Source organism: Centroberyx gerrardi, chromosome 14 (assembly GCF_048128805.1).
Source record: "Centroberyx gerrardi isolate f3 chromosome 14, fCenGer3.hap1.cur.20231027, whole genome shotgun sequence".
Lineage (NCBI taxonomy): Eukaryota > Metazoa > Chordata > Actinopteri > Beryciformes > Berycidae > Centroberyx > Centroberyx gerrardi.
Window position 1 is genome coordinate 17623922 of NC_136010.1, and position 26573 is coordinate 17650494.

At 43.8% G+C, this 26573-nt stretch overlaps 3 protein-coding genes across 4 annotated transcripts; 1 reads left to right on the plus strand and 2 right to left on the minus strand.

The window, feature by feature from the left end:
- Positions 1-1654: 1654 nt before the first annotated feature.
- aaas (achalasia, adrenocortical insufficiency, alacrimia) lies at positions 1655-6984 on the minus strand. Its single transcript, XM_071894559.2, has 17 exons — positions 6862-6984; positions 6477-6619; positions 5968-6095; positions 5842-5897; positions 5639-5730; positions 5488-5534; positions 5009-5107; positions 4315-4458; positions 4075-4195; positions 3821-3945; positions 3379-3439; positions 3173-3263; positions 2704-2797; positions 2497-2564; positions 2266-2347; positions 2086-2170; positions 1655-1895 (listed from the first exon to the last, which is right to left on the minus strand). Exons 2-17 carry the CDS (start codon positions 6585-6587, stop codon positions 1740-1742), a joined length of 1560 nt encoding a protein of 519 aa, XP_071750660.1. The 5' UTR covers positions 6588-6619; positions 6862-6984; the 3' UTR covers positions 1655-1739.
- Positions 6985-9244: 2260 nt separating this feature from the next.
- On the plus strand, positions 9245-14980 carry map3k12 (mitogen-activated protein kinase kinase kinase 12). Its single transcript, XM_071894555.2, has 13 exons — positions 9245-9707; positions 10681-10864; positions 10999-11190; positions 11304-11462; positions 11665-11823; positions 12088-12196; positions 12351-12460; positions 12694-12810; positions 13025-13159; positions 13293-14016; positions 14109-14176; positions 14359-14656; positions 14819-14980. The coding sequence occupies exons 1-13, from the start codon at positions 9245-9247 to the stop codon at positions 14978-14980; spliced, it is 2880 nt and encodes a 959-aa protein (XP_071750656.1).
- Positions 14981-16714: 1734 nt separating this feature from the next.
- pcbp2 (poly(rC) binding protein 2) lies at positions 16715-22271 on the minus strand. Of its 2 annotated transcripts, none has more exons than XM_071894567.2 (13): positions 22137-22271; positions 21075-21208; positions 20846-20869; positions 20721-20753; positions 20364-20480; positions 20121-20252; positions 19901-20029; positions 19661-19735; positions 19343-19384; positions 18887-18959; positions 18735-18790; positions 18367-18536; positions 16715-17935 (listed from the first exon to the last, which is right to left on the minus strand). In XM_071894567.2, exons 2-13 carry the CDS (start codon positions 21141-21143, stop codon positions 17899-17901), a joined length of 957 nt encoding a protein of 318 aa, XP_071750668.1. In that variant the 5' UTR covers positions 21144-21208; positions 22137-22271; the 3' UTR covers positions 16715-17898. The 2 variants fall into 2 exon arrangements, with proteins under 2 accessions (XP_071750668.1, XP_071750667.1); XM_071894566.2 differs by having other exon boundaries at positions 19325-19384.
- Between the last annotated feature and the right edge of the window lie 4302 nt (positions 22272-26573).

Genomic DNA, 26573 nt, shown 5'->3' on the forward strand with positions numbered 1-26573 from the left:
ACAAAAGGAACAAAAGTACTGTATCACTCTCTGGCTTCAGGGTGGGGTTGGGCATGGTTGGCTCCTGTTTGTTTGAACTAATAGGCATAAATAAAGGAAAGAAAATTATGTTGACTGGAATTAAGTATTTTGTAGAGTAATGTGTCAAAGTTGCATCAAAACAGTCGCATCACTACTTGTCTCTACTATCGCCAGCTTTCTCTCCATTCTCTCAGTCTGTCCTCTAAATAAAAGTTAGACTCAAGCTTCCACAGTAATATTCTTATTCAAAAGGATGCCGTCCCATTAGTGATTCAAAATATCCTCACCATTTAATTTGAAAATAGTGTGCTTTATATAACATAGATATGCAAATAAAAATATGACAGACAAAAATATGATCCCATGTTAAAATAATCCAGCTTGTGAAGACAGAAAAATCAATCGATCAGTGGCAATTATCATTAGAGACCAGAAAAAACATAATTAGAGCACATTTACCTTCAAGGTTAAATGTACACTGAACAAAAATATAAATGCAACACTTTTGGTTTTGCTCCCATTTTTCATGAGTTGAAATAAAAGATCTAAGACTTTTTTTATGACCACAAAAGGCTAATTTCTCTCAAATTTTGTTCACAAATTTGTTTAAATCCGTGTTAGTGAGCACTTCTCCTTTGCCAAGATAATCCATCCACCTGACAGGTGTGGCATATCAAGATGCTGATTAAACAGCATGATTATTGCACAGGTGTGCCTTGGGCTGGTCACAATAAAAGGCCACTCTAAAATGTGCAGTTTTATCTTGAAAAAAGACATTTATTAGGTACTGAACTATGGATCTCACATGACTAGGGCTACAGATATGCATTTTTTGAAAAGCAGTCAGTATCTGGTGTGACCACCATTTGCCTCATGCAGTGCGACACATCTCCTTCACATAGAGTTGATCAGGTTGTTGATTGTGGGCTGTGGAGTGTTGGTCCACTCCTCTTCAATGGCTGTGCGAAGTTGCTGGATATTGGCAGGAATTGGAGCACCCTGTCGTACACGCCGATCCAGAGCATCCCAAACATGCTCAATGGGTGACATGTCTGGTGAGCAGGCCATACAAGAACTGGGATGTTTTCAGCTTCCAGGAATTGTGTACAGATCCTTGCAACACAGGGCCGTGCATTATCATGCTGCAACATGAGCTCTGGTGGACATTCCTGCAGTCAGCATGCCAATTGCACGCTCCCTTAAAACTTGCGACATCTGTGTCTGCATTGTGTTGTGTGATAAAAACTGCACATTTTAGAGTGGCCTTTTATTGTGACCAGCCCAAGACACACCTGTGCAATAATCATGCTGTTTAATCAGCATCTTGATATACCACACCTGTCAGGTGGATGGATTATCTTGGCGGAGAAGGAGAAGTGCTCACTAACATGGATTTAAACAAATTTGTGAACAAAATTTGAGAGAAATAAGCCTTTTGTGTGCATAGAAAAAGTCTTAGATCTTTTATTTCAACTCATGAAAAATGGGAGCAAAAACAAAAGTGTTGCGTTTATATTTTTGTTCAGTATATATGCTCTGGAGATGATCCAGCTCATAACTCCACAATCATGTCTATCAGGTACAACTGCTTGACAAATCATGAAAGACGCAGCAAGTCTTAGTTTAGCAAGAACTTTCTACATATTTATTGACAATCAGTAATCACAAAAAATGATGAGTGAGCGTGTGTGATGGGGGGGGGTGGGGGGTGGAGCTGGTCAAGAGATGAGCTCTGTATAGAGGGTCTGATTGGCGTAGTCAGCAGGCCTTTCCTGGAGGTGTGGCAGTGATGGGCTACCACTGAGGCCAAGATGGGGGACTCCAGCACTCAGGAAGTAGAAAGGCACATGGGTAATTCTTCCACTGGACCAACACTGGGAACGGAGAGAGAAACATCACTTTAGTCACTTGGGAGGTGGAAGAGTAGAGAGTGAATAGTCAATATTCACCAGTCAGAAATCTTCTCTGTCAACATCATTTACAGCTGAAATCACCACATCATTTACTTGAACAAATGACTGTAACATGAAAGGAGCAACAGGATCTTTCTAGGGAGAAACTGACCACAGTGAGCAGGGCTCCATGATGGAAATTTGGGTGGAACTGCATCAGTCTTGGCTCTGTGCCAGGCTCCCCCTGAACAAAACCACTAGGGGGAAACACAGGAGATATATACATCAGTATGGAATATAGTACTACTAAAGCACACAATTTTTAAATGCAGCCACACACAAAAAAACATACCATGGCAAGAGCTCAAAAATGGGGCTGGTTCTTGTCTTGAATACAGCAATCATAGCTGGACGATCTGCGGCTTGTGGATCACCTGAATAAACAGGTAAGACTGAGACTGAGCCACAATGTCAAAATATGCGAGTTACAGAAAATGTACTAAAACATAAGACCACTGAAATACTGGACACAAATAGGAGATAGCAGGGTGAACAAAGGACAACAAGGAGAAATGTGCCTGACCTTTGACAAGCACTGCAAGCCTCTCTCCTCTTTGGTCCCAGGCTAAAGACTGGATCTCTCCGCCGACACTGGCAGACACGTAAAAACACAGAGATGAGTGCAGCTAAAACTTAGGGTCACTTCGGAGTGTGTTTGACATTTGAGGCTAAAGGATGGCCAATTAGCCAGAGCACCGGCTAACCTAGACTCTACTTGAGCCCCTCTTACATGATGTCTCCATCTGGCGTGGTAAAGGTTGTCTCCGATAGGTCAGCCACCACTGCTGCTGCCTTTGGTCCTTTTGATGTGCTTGAAGGTACTCCTGGAGAAAAACAGAAAAAAAATACATGGAGACTTCTATTACAAAATGCTATTGTTTGGGTTGTTTATTTTTTATTTATTGATTTTTGTAACCTTTTGTTTCTTCACATGTGGGAGAGGGGGTTGATATGAAGTAAAAAAAACAAAACAAAACAGAACAAAAACTTTTGTCAACCAAAGACTTAAGTTACCTCATATCCTTTACTCAATATTCTTTAAGTACCATCATTTGAGGGTAGGTATCACTTTTCTCAAATGGTTGATATCTCATTTTAGAACAGAACTATTCATGGGTCAAATCAACTGTCACAAAAAACTGTGTGTTCTAAAATATAACTGATATGTTTGGCATTGTATGCAGAGTGTGACTTCTAACCTGGTGTGTCAGTGAAGGTCAGGGCGTAGATGACAGTCTCTCCCTGTACAGCGAAGAGAAGTCGGCTCCCATCTGGACTCCAACAACCAGACTAATCACCGAAAAGATCAGACCCATAATTAATGAATTACCCCATGTCCAGGCCAATCAAAACTGTGTTGTTACCTAACTGAACAACGATTGTGAAAAGTGGTGCACAGTATCACCTGACAGCGCCCTTTCAAACATGGCCAACGCTCACAAGTCCACATCCTGGTCTCCCAGACCCTGAAGAAACAGGCAGAAACTAGTTATTTTTCTGTGTAACACACACAGTTTAAAACTTCACTTTGTGTGTACTTATCTTATAATGCCTGCTATACTCCAGGCTAAGCCACTAATCCCTTACATGTTCATAAATATTCATGACAGGTGAGTGGACCTCAATTATAATGTAGCAAATGACTCAGGTCCAGACATCATGAACACTAATAAAAAATGAGGAAAATTCATAAATATTCAGTGGTGGCTTTACATAGATTTAACTCGGAATGCGCTATTCCAGCACTACACACTTGATTACAAAGATTATAAACGCTTATAACAGCTCTCAAGCCTCTTTGAGAAACCACCAATCTCTGACTATACCTATGAAGTGTCGTCTCTCACCTGAACAGGGCAGAGGGTGTTGAGGCCAGCACATGGCTGCCATCAGGGGACCAGGACAGGAAGGTGACTCCACCTCCTCCCACACGGTGAAGAGGCACACAGCTCTCTGCCGCTACGTCCCATAACTGACGTAGAAATTGACGCAAAAGAGAGGACAGACCACAGAAACTCAATAATGGATTCATTAAAACATTGTGCGAATCACTTTTTGCATGGTGAAGTTAACTTTAGAGAGTGAGGCTGCTGGTTCATACCATCATGGCGGTGTCCATGGGTGAGGCTGACACCAGGAGAGACCCGCTTGGAGCCCAGGCGATGGACGTGACTGGAGAGTGGCCAGGATGGGACAAGACTTGAGCGCAACCAGACGAGGGCCTGCATGGGTGGAGCAGGAGAAACGTGTACAATGAAGAAAAAAATCCAATGCAAAACAAGAGAACAGTGTAATGCAGTAGCGTGCATGCTTGCCTATGTGCACATGTGAATGCACCTACCTGGTCGACAGTGAGCACGGGTCCACATGCCAGACCAGCAAACAGTTCTGACAAGCGACAGCCAGGGCAGAAGCACACAGCGGCTTCCACTGCACTGCAGCAACACTCCTCTGTAGACGGTGCTTCAGCGTAGGCGCTGTGGCACTGAGAGACAGAGAGTACACCTTTATAGAGCTCATGATACAGAAGGAGACTCAGCAGTGGCAATGCAGTCAGAGAATGACACAGAACAACATTGCTGTGAAATATAATAGGATTTGTTTGCAGTCTGTCATGGAGACATACAGCTTTCTTGTGATCAGGATCAGAGGTTCAACCTGGCATCAATATACTTCTACAGACTAGCACTAAACCATATTGCTGACTTCCTCTGTTGTCATGTACCTGCTGACACCCTCTCCCAAGGCTGGTCTCCTCTTTTTAACCAACAATCTCTAAAATCACTACAGCTGGCAAACCTTTGCATATAACTCCACTATCTGGCTGCAATAGCGACACACCACAGCACTTATTTCTAAAATGTAGACTTAAAATGTATCTCTTTTCCATCTTTCCATCTAATTATTGTCATCTTACACTGTTAAGCCTTGGTAGACAATCTTCTGCCTCATTATCTTTGTTTTTATGGAAGGTGATTTGTGATCTTCTGTAAAATGCACTTCAAAGACCAACACCCTGTAAGCTTTTATGGTACCTCTTAGGGTTGTAGATCTTGATGGAGTCGTCTAGCAGGGCTACAGCAAATTTGTCTGTATGAGGATGCCAGGCAAAGGCTCGCACTGCACAGTCCGGCCTGGTTAAGCAGGAGGGAAGACAGTAGAAAAAGGTCATTTATTGGCATTTGGCTGAACAATTTTATAACCACAATATGGGATTTTAGGAACATAATACCAATCATGAGTATACATACAATCTATTCTTAAAGAGAAGTAGTACTGTGAATGGGAAGGTTGTCTACAAACAACCTTCCCCAGGTTCAAAATCCATTTTATAACTTACATTTAAACACAAAATATTGTTAGCCCCTTCATCAAGAGCTCCACTTATCAGTTTCTCCACAATAATAAATATACGTCTTCAATCCCATACTTTCATTTCTGTGGCAGTCCCACCCTAGAGACTGGCCCTTTGAGAGGAAAAATAAATTACAGATTATCAAAGGTCGGCACTTACCAGTTCAGCACTTGGGAAAACTCGGCAATCATGTCCTCACTACTCAGCTAAAGAATGAATGAGATGAACAGCTGCAATTAATACAAATTTTAATGTCCCGACACAAACTCCTCTATAATCAAGCATACTGAGACTGATGGGCACAACTTACTGTGAGGTGGGGAAACAGGGAGCCATGGAAAGAAGAGACCCATCGCAGCAGCGCCAGGACACAGCCAGAACTCATTGAAAGCCATTTGGGCACTGGGAACACACAAGCACAAAGGTTATATGTCATCAGGCATATTCAGGATCAGGCATAATGTGAGACATTATGTTTTCAAGCACAACAGCAGCTGTTGGAGCCTCACTTACCCTCTGCACTTGAGCTGGCAATTTCATCCAGTAGCCCATTGAGGCCGGCGTCCCGCCTGGAACACAGAGAGATGAGTTGTGAAAATTATCTGTGTGTGTGTGACTGTGTGTGTGTGTGTTACATACCATGCTGCTGCACTTCTCATCCACAGCGTTTCACTGTGGTCCAGGAAGGCTGCCTTACTGCTGCTCTCTGTTCGACTGTGGGGCTTCAGTGACTCCCGAGGGAAGTGCAGACTTAGAGGACTGGACTCCTACAGAAAACACACGACCACAGAATGTACCTTTAAATTACAGCCACACAACACCTTTCCAAGGTACAAAATACACACATTAGCAGATAGATTTACCTACACTACAGTTAACTACTCTCTGGATGAAGAGAGTAAAATAAATAAATTTGGACCCTTGCCACACCCACAGGAACCTTGTAGGTCCCTTGCCACACTCACTTTTGATCCACAACATTTGTTTCTGAAGTCACTGAAAATGTTATCATTCTATCTTTTTGTGATTGATTGTTGATTTGTTAAATCTGGGTAGGCTCGCTCTCTGTAAAATCCTTTGCTTTGTGATGAAGGGCTATAGAAATAAACTTAACTTGAGTATAGTTTTTAAAAGTTGTTTTCTCTCACCTGTTTCAGAGAGTCGTTAATAGCGGTTCCTGACAGCAGTTCGTTGTTGGACTCGCACAGTGTGGTCTGTCCAGAGGGCAGCGGAGGGGGGAACAGAGACAGTGAACACATCTTTCACACAGCGAGACCCCTGGCACCGCCACCTGGAAAACACGTTAACACACAGGTTACTCAGCTGAAATTATAGTGGAAGCCATCATTACTATACCTCAACAGCTGATTGTAGCTACAGCTAAGTCAGTAGCCACTGAGTGCGACTAACGTGCTATGAGTAGCTGGTTAGCTAACCTAGTTTGCTAACTGGCACTATAAGTTTCCATTGACATTAATTTGGCTTCGGCAGTAAGTCTACACTGGCATTCGTCGGACTAGTATTGGAAATTACCTGTGCTATCCTGTGTAGTACGGTCAATCAGCTGTTAGTTGTCCAAACTAGAAGTAAGCTACTAGTGATGCACTGTTACTGTTGGTTGCCTGATGTCAGCTTGAATCCCGCCGTACACGGTAGGATTGGAGGCAACGAGGGACAAACAGTGCGGAGTGTTTTCACAACGCGCACATCCACAGGCAGAGGTCGATATGCTGCCCTCCTCAGGACGAAGAGTGACATTACATCCAACCAAACAGCAAACCAGCAGCCGCTGGTGGAGTTTTGATGTCAGAAAACAAGTAATTATTTTATTTTGGTTTATTTCATTAAGTTTCATCATATTGTTCCACATTACATTTCCTTTGCATTGAAATTCTTCCTTATTTAAATGATCTTCATTCGTCATGTTGATGGACATGTGATAAGCCTAAACACACAGTTGGGAATGAGTCATGATCGTGATGGTGAGGATGAGGATGGTGATGATATTTTATTGATCCCCGCAGGAAAACTTCGCTTTCCTCTCCCCCCTCAGCAGGGAGGTCAGACTCAGAGCGCATGGTCAGCTGCAGGACAGCATCCTGGAGCTGGAGGGGGTTCAGTGTCTTGCTCAAGGACACTTCAGCAGGGCGGATGTTCGCCGACACGGGGCTTGAACCCGGTCCTTCTGGCCGAAGGACGGCTCTAAATACAGAATCAGTGAATGAAGCGCGCCCATAACATCACGACACATTTAGGGAGCGGGAAGGATGCTGTAATGATGGAAACTGGTAGCCTACATCCTTGTTTTTGCAGAGGGCGGTAGCAGCGCCCCCTCGTGGGGCATCTTGCATTTCCGTGACGTCAATTCAGCACTGGGAAGGAGACAGCTCCCTCCCCCAAACCCAGCGCGTCTCACGTTGCATGGGTCCCCGGTTATTGATAACACAATTTGCCCGCTGGGATTCATCCTGATAACGTGAACTCGTGGGTAGGGGGACTCAAAATACAAGAGGCAACCCGGACAAGACAAACAACGATCTGTTCATTTTCACCGCAAGTATAGCAAGCCGAGCCCACCCCTCACTTGACAACGCGACATCAACCAGGCAGAAAGGTATGGGAATGTCATGCTATCCAATTAATGCTGATTAAATAAGAAATCAGGTATTACAGGACGTTCAGGTATGATGCCTTCGCTTGGTGCGGTACACGCTGCTCACACTGCACCAATGCATTATTTTTTTGCCAAAAACGAATCACCGTCGATTAATGCTAGAAAATCATATGTGTGCACTGAGATAGCCCACATTACGAAATATTTGTGTTGATGCCAACATTCAGTAAAATCTACAGACGCTGCGGCAGTTTTACTTGGCATGGAGCATAGTAGGGTTCGGGCTTCAATTCATGCACGTCGGCTATGATGCTACTGAGTGTCATCATCACATCCTTGGTTATTTAAAGATTGATCTTCCTGCGTTTGTGTGCACTGCTCCTTCCCACAGGCCCGGTGTTGTGTTTTTTTTTTTCTTCTCCCCCCCTCTTTTCACGCTTTCAATTCGCTCAGCCGTCGCGGTTCTTCTCATGCAGTGGTGCAGTACGAGATATGGAGCTGATGTGGGCTATATGTGAATTGGGTACATGTGCTCTCTCTCTCTCTCTCTCTCTCTCTCTCTCTCTCTCTCTCTCTCTCTCATACACACACACACGCGCACGCACACACTCATGCTCGCATTCGGGTGGTTATGCAATTCGTCATATTCTTCAGATGCACACAATGCTCTTCACTCGCTGAATGACGAACGACTTATGGTCACTGTCGACTGGCCTAATCTGATGCTGTTAGGCAGAGGAGCAGTGATGTTCCTCAGAGGGACGGGCAGAGGATAGGTGACAGGGTTGTGGACGGTACAACGTTGCTTTGGTTGATTCATTCATAAAGCCCATCTCCACTCTAGGTGATGATGGCTCCACTGGGCCGGCTGGTCATCCCATTCATAGACACTGGAATGATTCAGACTGAATTTGGTTGTGGAGACTGAGTGGGAAACTGGAGGATTGGACGCACTGATTGGCTGCTGTTTTGGCGTTTTTTCTTTGCTGAATGAAAGAAAAGTTGAACTGACAAGGACAAATGAGATGCAGCAACCTCAGACAGCTGTCGTTTTCAGCACTGGACAGCTCCAACAAATAGACTGTCCATTGCTGAAATTCATCTGGAACAGTAGACTTGTTTTTAAGATGAATAGAATAAATACTACTACTACTACTACTACATACTGTGAGTGATGAAATAGCTCTATATTACTGACTATATATTCTAATGCATTTTTCCTCCTAAATCTCCCCCTTAAGGCTTCCTTCTCATCGTTTCATCTTCCATCCACCCTAACCTGCGGTGTTGGGGAACCCCCTGATGAGTGGGACCTGTATCCATGAGCCCCGCGCCCCTTCCCCCTCCCTCTCAGGCTTCAGCACCCCCATCTCAGAACCCCCCTATCGACGGCTCGATGGAGACACCCCCGCCTGCACCCCCGAAACTGACCTGACCCCCACACAGTGTGTCCTGCGCAACGTGCTGTCCATCGACACCGGTGGACAGGGGGGGCCGGGCGGCAGCAGCCCCACCCCCAGTGATGGACCCCCAGCCCACTTTGACAACAGTGTGCTAAAACTGCATGAACATGAGGCCTGCCAGTGCGGCGGCGGGGCCGAGGCGGGGCTTAGCTCGGAGGCCGGCGCCGTCCGCAGCCAGTCGGAAAACATCCGGCTACAATCAGGAAGTGGAGGTTTTTTGGAGGGACTGTTTGGCTGCCTGAAGCCAGTCTGGACCATGATTGGAAAGGCCTACTCCACTGAACACAAACACAGCCAAGAAGGTAGGTGAAGCCAGTATGAAAGCATTCCATCTCAATATCTGACTCTCTGCTGTGTTTTGGATAGTGATTCAGGTAACTGTAAGTAGAACACTGTATCTAAATGCCAATGAGAAGCTATTTTCTGATGTATGAGTCAAAACAGTTGGTGACTTTAACATGTCAGTCATTCAATATATCAAGTTGCTGCATTGCCTTCGTTACCATGGAGATGCATCATAGCTGATGAATAGCTGAGCCCATGGATGAGGCTCGCTCTCCGTTATTTTCATTGCTCTCTGACTGCCGCCAGGTTCCACTGGCAACATGGTGTGACACCGCTTACCAGTTCATCAGCCCTGTTCATTCACAGTCATCTTCAACCCCCAGTGAAAATTCACAGCTGGGTAGCGGGGCGTCATGCGCATCAGACACAGCTCCAGCTCTCTGGAGATCTCAACAGCTCACTGGACCTCATGAAGAATTGATCCGCTTGTCAATTTTTATTCTACCCAGCTCATCTCTCTCTTTAGTCCCACGCTCTCAGTCATTAATGTAGTGTCGTTTTTACGGATGATGGACAGATTAGACTGTGAGAAGTGGGGTGTTGCTCTTCTCTATTGCTCACTTATCCTTGTACAGGTGGATAGTGATGTTTTTGTCTATTTGAATAGCTTGTCAATAGACCAGGTGCTTAAAGATGGCAGCAGCTTTGTATAATAAATGTAATTCTGCCCTCGCAGCCCATTCCACAGTGTCATTTGCTCCGCCCCCCTCCTCTCTGTGTAAACCAGCAAGAATGCATATTGACATTTGGTCCATTCATACACTTGGTCCATTTCCTAATCCTTTCACCTGTTTATACCACAATTAGTAGGCACAAAAACTGTAGATGGAACAATTCTGTTATATAGTGTTTGTCTAACACTGTGCAACACAACCTTTCAACTTGATTTCAAATTAGTTTTGTTTTGTCGACTTGCTGGTCCATATTTAGAGTCCTGGGAGGTTCCCTTTGAGGAAATCTCAGACCTGCAGTGGGTGGGCAGCGGGGCGCAGGGCGCCGTCTTCCTCGGAAAGTTCCACGGAGAAGACGTGGCCGTGAAGAAAGTGCGGGACATCAAAGAGACTGAGATCAAACACCTTCGCAAACTCAAGCACCCCAACATCATCACTTTCAAGTGAGGAAACCCATACTAATCTCCAGAGTCGTGTATCAATATGCCGATCATGAAAATGCAATGAAAATGATATACTGCTTTCTATGTCTGGTCACCCATGCCACTTAATCTGACTGGCTTGCTTTCCCTCCCAGGGGCGTGTGCACCCAGGCTCCTTGTTACTGTATCTTGATGGAGTACTGTGCCCAAGGCCAGCTGTATGAGGTGCTGAGGGCTGGCCGAAAGATCACCCCCTCCCTCCTGGTTGACTGGTCCATGGGCATTGCTGGTGGCATGAACTACCTACACCTCCACAAAATCATCCACAGAGACCTCAAGTCCCCCAAGTAAGTAATGAGCCCGAGGGACCACAAGACCAGAAAGTAAATTCCTATTATTTCCATGTAAAATGGACTTTTGTTTGGCCCAAGAACCTAGCATGATAATGTCACTCTTGCAGCATGCTGATCACACACGATGACCTGGTGAAGATCTCTGACTTCGGCACCTCCAAGGAGCTCAGTGATAAGAGCACCAAGATGTCGTTTGCTGGCACCGTAGCTTGGATGGCTCCTGAAGTCATTCGCAATGAGCCAGTGTCAGAAAAGGTGGACATCTGGTAAGTCAAATAAAAATTTAATTAAAATTACTCTAATAAAAAAGAATCTAAGGGGATAAAGAGATAAAAACACATCACTTTGATAGATGCATTAGAGTATGATTTTGTTTGACTGAACAGCAGTTATCTTAATTGCATTGCACTACAGTAGACATGCAGATAAGATATCAGTATTGTAAGTTAATAGTTTGTGATTTCAAAGGTCCTTTGGAGTGGTGTTGTGGGAGATGCTAACTGGAGAGATCCCTTATAAGGATGTAGACTCGTCTGCCATCATCTGGGGCGTGGGAAACAACAGCCTTCAGCTGCCCATTCCTGAGAGCTGCCCCGACGGCTTCAAGATCCTCCTCAGACAGTGCTGGTGAGTGACGCCCCACAAAGGGACAGATGGAAGAAGAAGGAAAGAAAAAGAGCGAGCAAGGCAAGGGGAGAGAGACAAGAGAGGCAGAAAATGAGCAGATGAAGATTAGTAGAAGCGAGGATTGAGAATGGTTGCATGGGGAGGCGTTTGTCTCCTGTTAAACGTTCAACAAGTAAAATTGTCCCATTAAGACCTTTATTGATTTTATAGCGCATCGTAAATGTACGCTGTTATCCCTCTGAAAATGCATTCTTGGATTTGCAGGAACTGTAAGCCCAGGAATAGGCCCTCTTTCCGTCAGATCCTCCTTCATCTGGATATAGCATCAGCTGATGTACTCTCCACCCCACAAGAGACATACTTCAAGTCTCAGGTACAGTTACTGCTGTGATTCACCATCTGATTCACACATGGTAGAGGAATACCTGTATCACATATGCATGCACTGTAATAGGACAGAGAAAGAGAATTCGTTCTAAATTCAACTTTGGTTAGACAGAGTTAGTTAACGAATGTGTACTCAACAGGCTGAATGGCGGGAAGAGGTGAAACAGCACTTCGAGAAGATTAAATCTGAGGGAACCTGCATCCACCGACTGGATGAGGAGCTGATCAACCGGCGCAGAGAGGAGCTCAGGTCTGTATTTCCCCAGGATCTCTCACTAGAGCAGATTAGTAACGTCCAGTACATACTGCTACTGTTACCAGGTTAGTTTTTAAGGCCACTTTCACTCGGTCCCATTTCCTCAATGTCCCTCCTTTGTCCACCCTTGTGGATGAAATAAGTGCCTAGAGTGCATTTCTATTGTAGAGGATTTGGATTCCCTCATGCGTATGCACAATGTCATCAGCAGCCTTTTTTCTTCTCAGGCATGCTCTGGACATCCGTGAGCACTATGAGAGGAAACTGGAGAGGGCGAACAACCTTTACATGGAGCTCAACGCTGTCATGCTGCAGCTGGAGCTCAAAGAGAAAGAGTTGCAGAGGTATGGATAGGTCCATCCACACAGTTAGGCCTCTGTTCATCTGCACATAGGGCAGACATGAAGGATCTTTAGCATAAAATATTTATAGTTATTGGAGATATTCTAATTACTTGTTGACATACATTAAGTCATGCCAATGTTCTTTGCAAAGTGGTCCAAATAATGCCACCTACAATGCAATTACATTTTGGTGTAATTTGGTATCATTGTCCAGGAGAGAGCAGTCTTTGGATAAGAAGTATCCAGGTCTGTTCAAGCACCATAGCTCCAGACAGAGCAGCTCCTCCAACTCCATGGACAAACTCATCAAGAAGAGAAATGTCCCACAGAAGCTGCCCTCAGGAAAGAGGTGTGAGAGCTCAACTCAAGGGTCATTTAATAAAAGTTTGATACTCTTCGGATTGTAACAATTAGGGATAAATATCTTATCTTCATTAATTTTGTAGATTATAGTTTTTGACCACTCCCTCCCACTCTTTCAGGCCAGACATACTCAAGTCTGAGGTCATCATTCCCAAAATGGATTCCTCTGTGATGCAGGTCACTATCCCAGCCTGCCCCAACAGAAGCTCCACTTCTCCCAGCCGGTCTCGGAGGGTAAAGACCCGCCATCGCAAGCCTGGCAAAGGCAGCAGCGGGGACCTGGCTGGACTAAAGGCAACTCAGTCCTCCCCCAACAGGGACGCCTCTGTCCAGGCGAACGGCTCCACCACCAACCCCTCCAAGCAGCTCCTGGAGCCCAGCGCAGCGCTGCGGGGCCTGAGCCACGAGCAGCAGCAGAGGCAGCTTTCCTCCTCCAGCCCCGACCTCATCTGCACCACGCTGGAGGCCGAGGGCCAGGGGAAAGGGGAGCCCTCGGTGGGCGGGCTGGAGAGAGGGGGAAGCCTCAGTGCCTCTGCGGGCTTAGGGGGATCAGAGGCCGGAGCGGCCGGTCTGGACGACCTCACAGAAACCCCTCCGCGCAGTGACACTCCCAGCGAGGACGCCGCATCGTTCCCGTTCTCCAGCAGCCCAGACTCACCGTGTGGGAGGGGGGCGGCAGCAGGGAGGGGGTCCCTGGGTTCTCCACGCCTGCCCCACGATGGGGACGACAAGGAAGAGGGAGCTGGTGCTGTGAGGTTGCCTCGGGGGGCGTCAGGGGGCATTGGGAGTCAGCACCTCACACCCTCAGCCATTCTGTATAGGGCAGCTATCACACGCAAACAGGTACAGTGCCGAATAACTTCATATTCCACAGTATTCTCCTCTAAACACTTGGACAATTTTCACTTGAGCATTTTTCCTGTCTCTGACTACAGAGGCGTGGAGTGTCATCAGAAGAGGAGGAGGGTGAAGTTGACAGTGAGGTTGAGTTGCCACGGAGACGGTGAGTAAGTTGCTGTCCTTCAGCATTGGAATACATTCCCACATGCCATCTTTCCTGTGTGTCCTTGTTGAACTAATAGCTACAATAGTTACTGATTTGCGTGATTCTTTTACATTCTCATTTCAGTGATTGTAAAAGGTGGTTTTGTTTGGTGTTTTTTTTATTCTATCCGATCTTTCCAGACGTCCGACCAGCATCACAAAGTGTCAGTCGGTGTCTACCTTCAGCTCAGAGAACCTGTCAGTATCGGACGGCGAGGAGGGCCACACCACTGACCACTCTCACAGCGGCACGCCTGACGTGGTCAGCACCAACACGGACGACAGGCTGGACGACCGCAGCGACGACCTCCTGTCTCAGGGGTCGGAGATCCCGGCGGACAACACTGACCCGGCGCAGGCTTCCGACGGCCTGTCGGAGAGAGAAGGAGCGCTGGGCCAGGCCAAAGCTCAGCTGGACGCTGGGCAGAATCCTAATGAGGTAAAGCAGCTTCGCTCTGGCACCGCTCTGTCAGGTTGTGTCATCATCTTAGATTGAACTGAATGCATTCCCCTGATTTATAGCGAAAACCACTTACTCCCAAAACGCTTTATGTCTGCTGCAGGTCAGGTATGACATGTTTTCCCTCTCTCCGCCCCTCAGAGTCGGGCCCTGTGTGACGATTCTGACTGCGACAGCGCTGAGCTGGATCAGTCAGGTAGCGGAGAGCCCAGTCGCCCCCCCAGCGCTGGAGCCTGGGTGCCGCTGCCTCAGCCTGCACCCCAGCAGGGGTCCCCACAGGCGCCCCACACAGGCCCTCCATAGATCACTGGACACTAGCCAAGACCTACAGCTATCGTCCATCACGAGCGTACACCAATCTGTCAGTGCAGTACATTACTGTTGTCATAAGGAGTCACACCTACCACACTACTCAGACTATGACAAGTTGACTTATGGTGTCTCTTAATTTGGTTGGATGACGAGATGACATAGGACATTTGTCATAACCTGGCATCAGATCTATTTTGGCAGCTTGTGACATCAGATAAATGTCATTTAAGTTCAGTAGGGTTTTTCGATAGAGAGTTTAGGCGAATAGTTACCCAGGTACCTTTAGCCACTGCTCCAGTTCAGCAAAAACCCTCCCACGGACGCACACGCACGCACAAGATAACACTCTTTGTCCTTTAAACACCCTAACCCTCACTCTGGGAGAATCCTGATATTCCATACACTAATGCATCAAATACTAATGAATAATAATGTAAATATCCATTACATACCACATGAGAAATATCTAAATTTATTTTATGTGTAAGATAAAAAAATGTAAGACTAAACGGTATGCAGCCCTATGAACAAATGCATGACTACACATGCTTATAATTTATGGTTTGGATGTGTCCGTTTTATATTTTGTGAGAAAGTTTACACTTTTTTAATCCTGAAAGTATTACTTCGTTAAACTTAGTTTTTTGTTTTTTTGTTAATAAATGTTGTTGGCACTCAAAAAAAAAAAAAAATGAATGATGTCAAAATGGAATGAAAATCTCACTAAAACATCAATCATGATGCTTAATTAGGGTTCTCAGTAGGTGAAATTTATGTTATTCTTTTTTTTTTATCCTCCTACCACTGAGTTTCGAATACACATTGCTTATAAGACACGCTTCAGGTTTTTATGAAGCTTGTCAGATTTTGTCCTGGACTGGGAGTCTTTTCAGTTCATCCAAAAAGCACTTTCTACCGGTGTTGTTTGCTCTACCTTTTTTTTTGTAGCAGGAGTTATTAGCTTTTTGTTTATAATTTATTAGTAATGCAAGGGTAAGAATTTTAAAGGTGCTGCATGTGTTTGCTCAGAGAAATGAGTTCTAGCTCCTCTGACTTGCACTAGCATTGCTAACCAAAGTAATAACTTCTGTTTCAACTATCTCAACAAGGCAAACACTGGGGCAGGTGCTTCTGTGACGGACTGAAAGGACTCCTGGTTCATGATGCTGGAAGGCTTCTTAAAAACCTGAACTATCCCTTTACGATTACAGCGGAAGTAGCCAGATCAAGAATAGAGCACTTCTCTATGGTGGTACTAGTAGAACAGTAAGTATCCTTTGGATTTGAATAGAGGTTTTGTTTTTATACAGCATTGCACATTGTACCTGTAACATAGGAATTATATCAAAATCAAAATATTATGAGCAACAATAAATAATGTATTGGTAAAATCTGTGTGTGATGTTTGTTTGAAAAGCAAGGAAATGTAATGTAGCTACAGTGTGTGATGTAGCTATTTCTCACTGGAGTATAGGACAGCTGGACCAGAAATACATGAATAATTCAATGATTTTCAGCATGTCCAAAACATTTCAGTGTAATTTCATAGCTTAAACACTTTGCCCTTTCACACTTGCATGCCATAAAGGAATTACCACCCACAAGACAGGCCCTTGTTTTTTGGATAATTTATAAATCTGAGCTGGATAACGGGCAAACAAAGGTGTCTTGTCGGCTGCCTTTATGAAAAAGTAAAAATTACGACATATGGATGACCGGAGATAGTTTCAGCATTTCACATCTTTTTTATTTCTGTATTTTAATTTCTTCAACAATTCAATTGCACCCAGATCTACAATAGTTTGAAAACGTGCACAAAAAACGTGAGTTTCTTCATCCTGCAAAGAATAATAAAAAATAAAATCTGACCCAGGCAAAAAGGATAGCAGGAAACTAGTGTTAATTCTATAATTCTCCTTCTAGTTAATCTTAATTTAATACCTCAGCATAATATACTTATAAAGACAAATATGTCTTTTAGTTTTGCCCCTTGCAGCATCCCCCAGCCCTGCAGTTAAAAAAAATATTTTCTCTATTTAAAACAAACATTTCAATGTTATTATCATCATCATCATCATTACTATCATCTTAGTAATTTCAGAGAAAAGAAAATATTTTTCCCCTGTCAGGCCCGCTCCAGGTGACCAAGGCCCACCCACCCTATCAGAATCCAATACACAACAATGCTCAAAAGTCCTGATTGAGAAATAAAATGGATGGAAACAGGAATGACACAAAAGAATTATACAGCAAATTAGAGGTGAGACATAATGCAGCTTAAAATACTCCTTTAGACTCCCACTTTAAAAAGGGAGAAATTGCCTTCTGACTAAAACCATTTTCCCGCACACATCTTCAAGTGTAGATCATTTACACCCACGTAAACCCTCTACCCACAATGCCTCATTCAGTACAGCTTTAGGTAGAGGATGGCAAATATCAATGAATTCTAACACAAGGAGTGGTGTATTAAATAAAAATAAATAGATATTTAAAAAGGAAGGGAAAGAACAGTCCATCTATAATGTTATTGGGTCTTTTTTTCTTCATTTTTACATTTTCTAAGAAAAATCTGACATAAAAAACACTATTTATGCCTTTTCAGATTTTTCCAAAACGTTTCAGCTATATCAATAAGGTCATACGGATATACAGCAAAATAAGAAGAAAAAAATACAACAGAAGAAAATATCTTTAAAAACTATATGCAAAGGGAATTTAAAAACATAATAAATAAATAAAATACCAATATACTGATGATGTAATTACAGCTGAGTAGGTGTCTAACCAAAGGAGAGCGGAAAACGGTGAGTTCAGAGTACTTGGTTTTTGCATTAAATTCAGTAAGGGACCTCTTGGTAAAAAGTAGGGGGAGGGGTTACGTTAGGTGCTGATGAAGATCCTCCTTGTCAGTTGGCTGCCAATCCAGTAGCTTCAGAGGAGAGTCTAAAAAAAGAAAAAAGAACTTAAACCTCAAAAACATTTACTCAAAATATTTGCGATCAAACAGTGAGCTCCTTAAATATTTGGACAGCGATACACTGCTTGGTGTTTTACTTTGGATTTGAACTGACACAGTGACTTTGAGGGTAAAGTGTTTGGTTTGATTTGACTACTGAATATAATCGTAATGTGTAAAATGCTGAAACAAGTGGATGCTGTAAGAAAAACACTGTTGTTTTAAGTCTTTATACCGTCAAATTAAAGCCGACAACCTGCACTTTAATCACTGAATTTAGTCATTTCAGATCCACAGTAAACAAAGCCAGACCTAAAACATCAGAAATCTGTGTCTGAAAGCTTATGGAGCTCACTGTAAGTTTCTATCACCTTACTGAGCAGCGATGGATGTGTTGTGCTAGTATACAGTCTCTTACCGGGCATTGATCAGGTACTCAGCCAGGCTGATACTGGCGGGGGAGCCAGTAATGGTGACCTGTCTGTCAGTGGAGCCCTCCACAGGGTTGGCAATCTTGATCTGAGCCCCTGACATCTGACGGATCTCATTGATCTTAGCGCCCTGACGGCCAATGATGCAGCCAATAAGCTGAGGGGAGGAGAAAACATGTGAGAACACAACAGCATACTCATTCCCTCCAGAGGAACAGTGTAGGCAGCAAGAAAAGTACATGACAAAAATACACCTGAAAGCAGGCAGCATGGTTCTCTGCTAAGCCAACAATAAGCAGCTGGTGAATAGTGGCAAAAAAAAGTAAATCAGCAAAAAGAAATTGATGGGACTTACATCGTTTGGAATGGTCAGCTCATGGGAGCCAGTTTGTGCAGAGGCATCCATCCCAGCTGCAGAAATACAGAGGAACCCCATGAGTATGCTGTCTGAGTGGACCAATACAAATCTACAGCAATCAAATTCCTGCTTTCAGTCTGTCCACCTACCCTGGAAGCCCTGGTTACTAGGTGCAATGGGGAAGGGGCTCTGCTGCATGGCCAGCTGGTGAAGTTTGGTAAGCTGTTTAAACAACGGAGGAAGGGATACAGAAGGCAAAAGAAAAACCACAAGCACAGAGGAAATCATGAATGGGGAAAATGCTACAACAGAGACATTTTAAAGCTTAAATTTAGTCATATTCCCCTTTTATAAAGGAGTTTTAGTGATAATGAGAGGAAAATATGAAATGGAAGATGGGACCCGTGCATTAGCCTAAAAAGGTAAAAAAAAAAATCCATGTTAGCATTTTAAACAAGTAATCTTTGAGACTATTAAATGGATGTCAATGTGAGGCGGTGGTTGGAAAAATAGGAGTCACAGGGATGGAAGTGAGAAGGTGTCATGGCTACCCAGGACCGAACTTGCAAATATATGGGATCACTTACAGAGGGACCTTCACTTACATCAGGCTGTGGAATGGCGTGCTGCCCTTGGACAGCGTATGCCTGCAAGGAGAGAACAGCACTTAGGAGGGTGTGATAAAGAGTCACACGCAGTGCACGCCAGTATCCATCAGACCTCTGTCCTTGGTCTGATACAAGAACAAAGCCCAGACATGCTACAGACAGCACACAAGCAACTATGTATGACGGACAAATGCCTTTTACCACAACTGCTTCCATAACACGGTGGGAATTTCTCTCTCCAAAAACACAAGACTCTTGGGGCCATGTAGTAACAGTGTCAACCTCAAGAAGCAAACAAACTCATTGGTTGCTTACCTGACCACCTGCAAAGATGACAGGAGAGCCTGAGGGTTTGGGTCTGTAAGGGATGGTCACTCCCTTTGGTGGGGACTGAGAAAAGAGAAATATCCACCATTGGCTACAGAAAAATCACTCAAGTAATTCACAGGAAAAAAAAAAATACATCAAGAATCTCAACAACTGTCGCATCAAATTTCCAAAACAGTCAATACTGAAAAGCAGTCATAGCAGCACTAGACTGAATAGAGTCTCTACCTCGAGCATGACAACGCAGATCTGCTTGACACACTCAATGATGGACTGTGGGGTCCCTGCAATGGTGATGGCACGCTCTGTTGAGTTGGGCAGCATGTCCCCTGCTACCTGTACCTGAGCTCCTGTCGACTGAGGAGACAGACACACAACAGGAGTCAGGACACAGCAGGATTATGACACTGGTTCAAAGATTTCAGGAAAATTGAATGTAGCAGCAAACCTCTCTGATTTCCTTGATCTTGCAGCCACCCTTGCCGATGAGTGAGCCGCACTGGCTAGCAGGCACAACGATGCGCAGGGTGACTGGTGGTTTGCTGGTGGCCGTACTGTTAGTCATTGAGCTGCTGATGTCCTGGAGAGGAAGAGAAGGGACAAGAAGACTTAGAAAATGTTAAGAAAATGTAAAGCTGTTCATTCTATTACTATAAAGTCTCTCATTTAAAGTGTAGTGAGCAGCTCCAACCTCCTCCAGTTTCTCGATGATCATGGAGAAAGCTTTAAAGATGGCGGTGGTGGGTCCCGCAAGGGTTATGATCCTCTCAGGACAGTTCCCCTCTGAGATGTTAATTCGGGCACCACTCTGCACGGACAAGAGGAAGAACACACACTCGTCAGACAGCAGGAAGTATTAGGTCAGTCCCATCATTATCTTATGATGCATGAGTCAATGTCACAGAAACAACACTGGCCTACATAATTAGATAGGGAACAAAGTTATTGAAGCGTGTACGGTTTTTCTAATGTGGGAATCTATTCACATTACGTCTTTGACCACAGCTGCATAGCACTCTTCAGCAACTACAGCCATAACAAATCTTACCTCCTCTCTCATCTTCTTAACCGACTCTCCTTTCTGTAGAGACAGCACAGACAGGCAATATTTACAAAACAAACCAAGAGAAAAGTTGTAGGATCATGATCATTCTCAAAGAAATAAAAGCTTACCTTGCCAATGATGCTTCCAACCTCCTACAAATAAGAGAACAAAAATGTGTGATGAAGCAATATCCGCACCCTTAATTGTGACAAGCTGAATAAGCCTGAAGTGTTTTAATTTACACTGATTACAGAGCAGATTACCCAGACCACATTAAGCAGTGAATGGGACATTAGAGAGGGGCCTCTGGTATTATGCCCACAACAGTTATCAAACATCTCATGCACGCACACTCACCTTCCCATGCATGAGTAGCCTAATGGTTAAGGTGACATTAAGTCCTCCTTCAACCACACCAGAGTCCATAGCTGCGGCAGAATCCAGACACTAAACTGGCCAAGAAGTAGAATCTTTAGTCACAGATGTAACGTCTGCAAGAGAGTTTGTATATGGGAAAAGGATCAGAGGCACATGTGCTTACAGGGAATTGTGAGGCTAGCTCAACAAAACAGAAAACAAATACTTGCTTACTGCAAAAGTGACAACAGTGCAGATAAATGACATGATGGCTAATGGCATGAGAAATAGCTATCCAGTCAGTCACCATCTTGTAATAGATTAGCCTAGATGTCCTGTGTGCCAACTAGCAGTTATTTCGCGTGTTGCAGCTAGTAGAATGACCACTGTGCTTTCATAACATTGGCCATTTTGAAAGAATGAGACGTTTCATGCCTATAATTCACGTTAGGCTAGCCCAAGTCGAATAACCACTGATTCACGTTAGCACAATGACCCACTGTCTCACCGAGACCAAGTGTATGTTCTGGTATTGAACAGCTGTGGAAACAAACCTCGTCGCATTATTATCAGAGCCTCGACATAAGATAACGTAACTATCAGTATATAGGTTATATAGTACGTTACATTTGATTCAATTACCGTCGCTAGCAGCAGCAAGCTCCTGGGATAACGTCGCAAATCCCATTTCTGAGAGCGTTGGCTAAATAAAGGCTAACGCTACCAGCTAGGGAGCATCATAGCCAGTTAACGCTAGCTCGGTTTACTAGCTAAGTTACATGTCTAATTTCTGAAATTCGTACTTATCTAGCCACGTAAGTATGGATATTCCATTTAACTATCTCCTTTGCAAAATGCACTTGATCAGTGCTGGCTAGCTAACACGTGATCGGACATAACAGTGAGCTAATTTTCCATAAACAGCTCGCTAACGTTAGCATCATCCGCTCCAGGAAATAGCCGGATCCTTGGAGAACCGCGGCCTAGGGAGCTCAGTGAGGCGCACAGTTAGCCCTGTCCTTCACTCTAGAAGAAAAAAAGCCCCGTTTCGGGCAGTCTTACCCGAACCGTCCCTTGAAGTGTGTTCAGGGGGAGGGTAGGGTGGCAAGGGTAGAAGGGGAGAGGTTCGGGAGGGAGTTTTAAAAGGATTCGGGGAAGAGGGAAGAGACACGGCTGTTCGGTCGGACTCCACTCTTCTGCTTAGCACAAAAGACAAAATTCATTCAACTTTGACCTTTCAACCGCCCCGCCCCTCCGGGTCAGCCCCGCCCACTCAGCCTACTGTGGGTTCATTAGTGTTCCAGTGGATCCAGAGCTAATATAATATTATAGAGATAATATCCTAATACTTCAATGGTCCACAGACGGTGACAGTAGATGGCTCCTGCTCCTGTGCCTATTAACTTTATATATCGTTATATTCGCAATAGAGTTTAATTATAACAATGAATGTTAATCTGAGAACATGAAATATGAGGCTACTGCCAGGGGGGAGATATACTATAGTTTTAGTGAAATGATGATGAACTGATAAAACCCCTTAGGAGAATAGATCAGTATAGCTGAACCACTATTAAATAGGCCAACCATAGACATTTAAGTACCTATAGGAAAATTAAAGGAATATCTTGTGTAGCCTGATTTGAATATTAGGCTATAGTAGGCATATAGCCTGATTTGAGAGTCAGTCACAAAGTAAATGCAATATTATGTGTTCATTCTTTAGAGAATGGTTAGATGAGTTGACTATATGTTATGAGCTCCAGGTAGATCAGGTAGATTGAACAACTCCTCTGCCATCTTTTTTTATAGGCTGGAAAAACATTTGGACAGATAGAACTATAATTTAATAAAGTATTACGTTTTAACATGTAGTTTTAACATATAATGACCTCGAAGTGAAGACTACAACACACTCAGAAAAATCACCATCAAACAATCCAAGAATCAGCTGCTGAAGTGATTCATTAGCCCTATGTGTTTGGCTGCCCAAATATTTGTGAATTACACAGTAAGAGCAATTATAATAATACAGACAGGAAATATGTTCTGAACAAAATGTACATGTTTAACCTGATTTGAAAGGTTAAATGGTTAAACCGAATTTAAACAGCAGTCTCTTCCAATGTGATTTTGAATCTTTTACTCAAGCTGAACAGTTCTGTGTTGTGGTTTTCCAAGATTACAGAAGTAACAAGCATGAACCTATATAGTCTGAAATGTCTATAATTTCATATTTTCAATATGAAAATGTTAAAATGTTTCCAAATTACATTTTGAACATTAGACAGCAAGTTTGGGGACTGGATGAATTGTAGAACAAAAACAACATCAAAAAACATAATTCAAAGAGTAGCTTATCAAAGAGCTATGACAAAGAATAAAAGAAGCTCATTATTCTCTGTGCTTTGATGTTAAAAGTTTCCAAGGATGGGAGGAATAAGCCTAATAATCCTAAATATGCAATTTTAATACTGCAATGGTGCTTTGAGAAAACATAAAACATTATAAACAAATTCTAGTAGTTCTTAATAATGATATTGTTATTATCAGCAATAGACATTTTAGTGGCTCATTAGCTTGTGGCACATGTTTGTCACACTGGGCCAGTGCAAAATGATCCTTACTTGGAGGATGGGGGCAAAAGTGAAGTGAAGTGTCAGATAGTGAAGCTCCATCCCTGATCACACACTGCTGCAGTTAAATGTAAATCCAACAGATGGCACAAGAAGCCTGTGAGTGGTGTGTGTTATGAAGTTGGGCCGGCTGCAGTGTTTTTTTAAACCGTACATCATTTCTAGTGCCGTTCAAAAACAAATCAGTCATAGTTGGACATGCTGCCGTCTCCTGACCTCGCCTTCAAGCTGAACCAAAAAACTGAATGTATTGAGCATCAATGACGCACACATTTCTAAATAGTGCTGTGCCTCATAGATTAACTGCACAGTAGACACAATAGTAGTAATTAGATATTGACAGGTGGGGTCTGAATATAAAAACCGCATTTCACCTAGTTACAGATATAAAACAAAATACACAGTGAGAGTGATAAGTCCTCACTCTCAGGAATATGCTGGTGTGTGAATCATCACTCTTACCACATGCCAATTTCAAAGAGCAGCTGGCAACTTTGTGCGTTGGATTGAAGCTGCTAGTAAAGGGCATAGAGGTTTGTCCTGTGAGCAGATGTATTGAGAATCATAAATGTGGCAATTAATTCCAGATGTTTTAGGCATAAATTCATACAGGGGCTGAAATAGCACTGGATTACTGGCCAATGAAGATAATTTAGCTGGAAAGAGACAGATGAGAACACTCTATAAAAATGAACACATGCACACACACACACACACACACACACACACACACACACACACACACACAAACAGTTTATCATCCCGTTGCATCCTTAAACTGATACTATAATGGTTGGAACAAGAACAGTTCCAGCCCGCATGATGCAAGTAAATAATGAGCTTCTCTTTCGAGTGGCCTTGTCTGAAATGAGCACCATTAAACTCATTTTCCCAGCCATTGTCTACTGCCTTCTTCTCCCTTCAGACAGAAGTAGCTGCATAGAATCAAATTATGTTAAGCTCCAGAGGCACCTAACACAGAACAATTGGTGAAGAGTCCAACTCGGGCCGCTGAGACCTCTGTGCTCCGCAAGTTTCTGTGTTCCTGTGAATTTTCTGATGATGAAAACACTCGGGGGGGGGGGGGGGGGGGAGACAGTCGGTCGGTGATCTCTTCCCTGCTGCCGGGACCACAGAGAGCAGCAAGAGATCAGAGCCGCTCACCAGGGTGACAAAAAGCCTCAAAGGCTGCACTTGTTCAGCTGATCTTGCTCATGTCTTTAATGCATGATATAATAGTCTGGTGGTATATCAGTTGAAGTATTCTAAATAACAATCAATTTCAGTCTGACATGCTGTACCTCCAGGCTCCAAATCATGACATTTGAAAACATATTCTGAAGACATTTCCATTTCATATTCCTGGAAAAGGTGCAATCATTTAAAAGTGGAATTGCTGATACAACTAGTGTCAAGCTGGCTAAAAGGAAAAGTTCAGGAATTCACCTCTTGACCTGAAAATAACTAACTTCAGCTTTATTATTTGGGTTGCTCATTCAGTGAATGATTGATGACTTTCCCTCTCATGATGGATTGCTTCATTTTCCGTGAGGCTGTTGTTTTGTCGTTTTGTCACATGATTGATGAGATAATTGAGGATCTTAATTGTCTACAACTGTTTATTTTGAATGAGAAGAATATAATCAAAGAACTGGATTGTACAGTGAAAGCCTTCTCAGAATCATATAGCGATGATGTTATGATAGTGGAGTTCTGTACAAAGGAGGGATACAGAAGAGATGGATAAAATGGAGCAGTATAGCCCTATAACCATGTGTTCATGGTCTGGTTGAGAGAGTACTCTGCCTGACCTCACTCAGCACATGTTCATTAATCTGGTGCACATCAGAGCACCCACAATACAATTAGTCAATGGCCAGAATAGCCGTCTATTGTCTGTAACACATCTTTGATTCCCCTGACCTGAGGTTTAAGTTAATCGTTTATCAATCCGATGTAAAGCAGCAGAACTGTTGATGTATACTGTGTCGTTTACACGCTGTTGTTTACATGCAGGACTCGTGAATCCTTCTCTGGCTCAATTTAATGTATTCAAAATCACCCTGCTTTCGATAGATTGCCTCCACACCGGGAGAGATCGAGCTCTGCTATTCTGAAAGCATTTCGTCCCAGCACTTCCTGTTTTTCCAAACATGAATTCAGGCGGTAGATGTTGGAGCTAGCTTCACAAAGCCATCTGCGGTGCTGCCTGAACGCTGCCAGGATTACAAGACTGGTGCTGTTTTTAAAATAGAACCATAGCTGACCAGATTTGACCCAACCAGAGACAGGGGGCTCTAGGTTCAGGTACGACACGTATTGTAAAGCGTCCACACACACACACATACTGTACATCCCCTGCATGCAAAGCTGAGAACAGCAGGAACAGCACAGTTTATTAGTTCTCACTGAAAGAACACTGTAGGTGGAAATAAATTAAAAATAAAACGTGAAAGAATGAGAACAACAGTCTTTTGTCATAACAAAAGATGCTTAATTAGGTTAAAAAATGCCCGTCTCTTTGATCCGGAGTGCAGTCACTGAAAGCCAGATTATACAGGAGAGAGCGGTGCAGGCTCCTCAGCTTCTCCAAACGCTACATGGTCTCCCTTTTCTTTTATGCATGTCTCCTCCTGTCAACCAAGTGCTTACATAATCATCTGCTTACTTTAATCTGTAGGCCTTTCTCACCACAGTTCTCGCTCTTTTTTACGTGTCCCCCCTCTCCTCTGTCATACCCCCTCCAATGCACCCCCCCCCCCCCCCCGGTCCCCATTTTTCTCCTTCAGTGCTTTTATCTGACATGCCCACTGGCACTCTCACTCGCTCTCTTGTCCCTCTTTCCTCCACCAGTGAGTGGTCA

Bases quoted from the DNA above. Each gene is read 5' to 3' on its own strand.
- map3k12 (XM_071894555.2), top strand. From the start codon at position 9,245: ATGAGTGGGACCTGTATCCATGAGCCCCGCGCCCCTTCCCCCTCCCTC. The intron at 14,017-14,108 runs GTACAGTGCCGA...CTCTGACTACAG, and splicing joins CAGCTATCACACGCAAACAG to AGGCGTGGAGTGTCATCAGA. The intron at 14,657-14,818 runs GTAAAGCAGCTT...TCCGCCCCTCAG, and splicing joins CTGGGCAGAATCCTAATGAG to AGTCGGGCCCTGTGTGACGA.
- pcbp2 (XM_071894566.2), bottom strand. From the start codon at position 21,143: ATGGACTCTGGTGTGGTTGAAGGAGGACTTAATGTCACCTTAACCATT. The intron at 20,870-21,074 runs GTGAGTGTGCGT...TCTTATTTGTAG, and splicing joins GGCTACTCATGCATGGGAAG to GAGGTTGGAAGCATCATTGG. The intron at 19,385-19,660 runs GTAAGCAACCAA...CTCTCCTTGCAG, and splicing joins TCATCTTTGCAGGTGGTCAG to GCATACGCTGTCCAAGGGCA.
- aaas (XM_071894559.2), bottom strand. From the start codon at position 6,587: ATGTGTTCACTGTCTCTGTTCCCCCCTCCGCTGCCCTCTGGACAGACC. The intron at 4,459-5,008 runs GTACCATAAAAG...TCTGTCTCTCAG, and splicing joins AAGATCTACAACCCTAAGAG to TGCCACAGCGCCTACGCTGA. The intron at 3,440-3,820 runs GTGAGAGACGAC...CTGTTTCTTCAG, and splicing joins ACACCCTCTGCCCTGTTCAG to GGTCTGGGAGACCAGGATGT.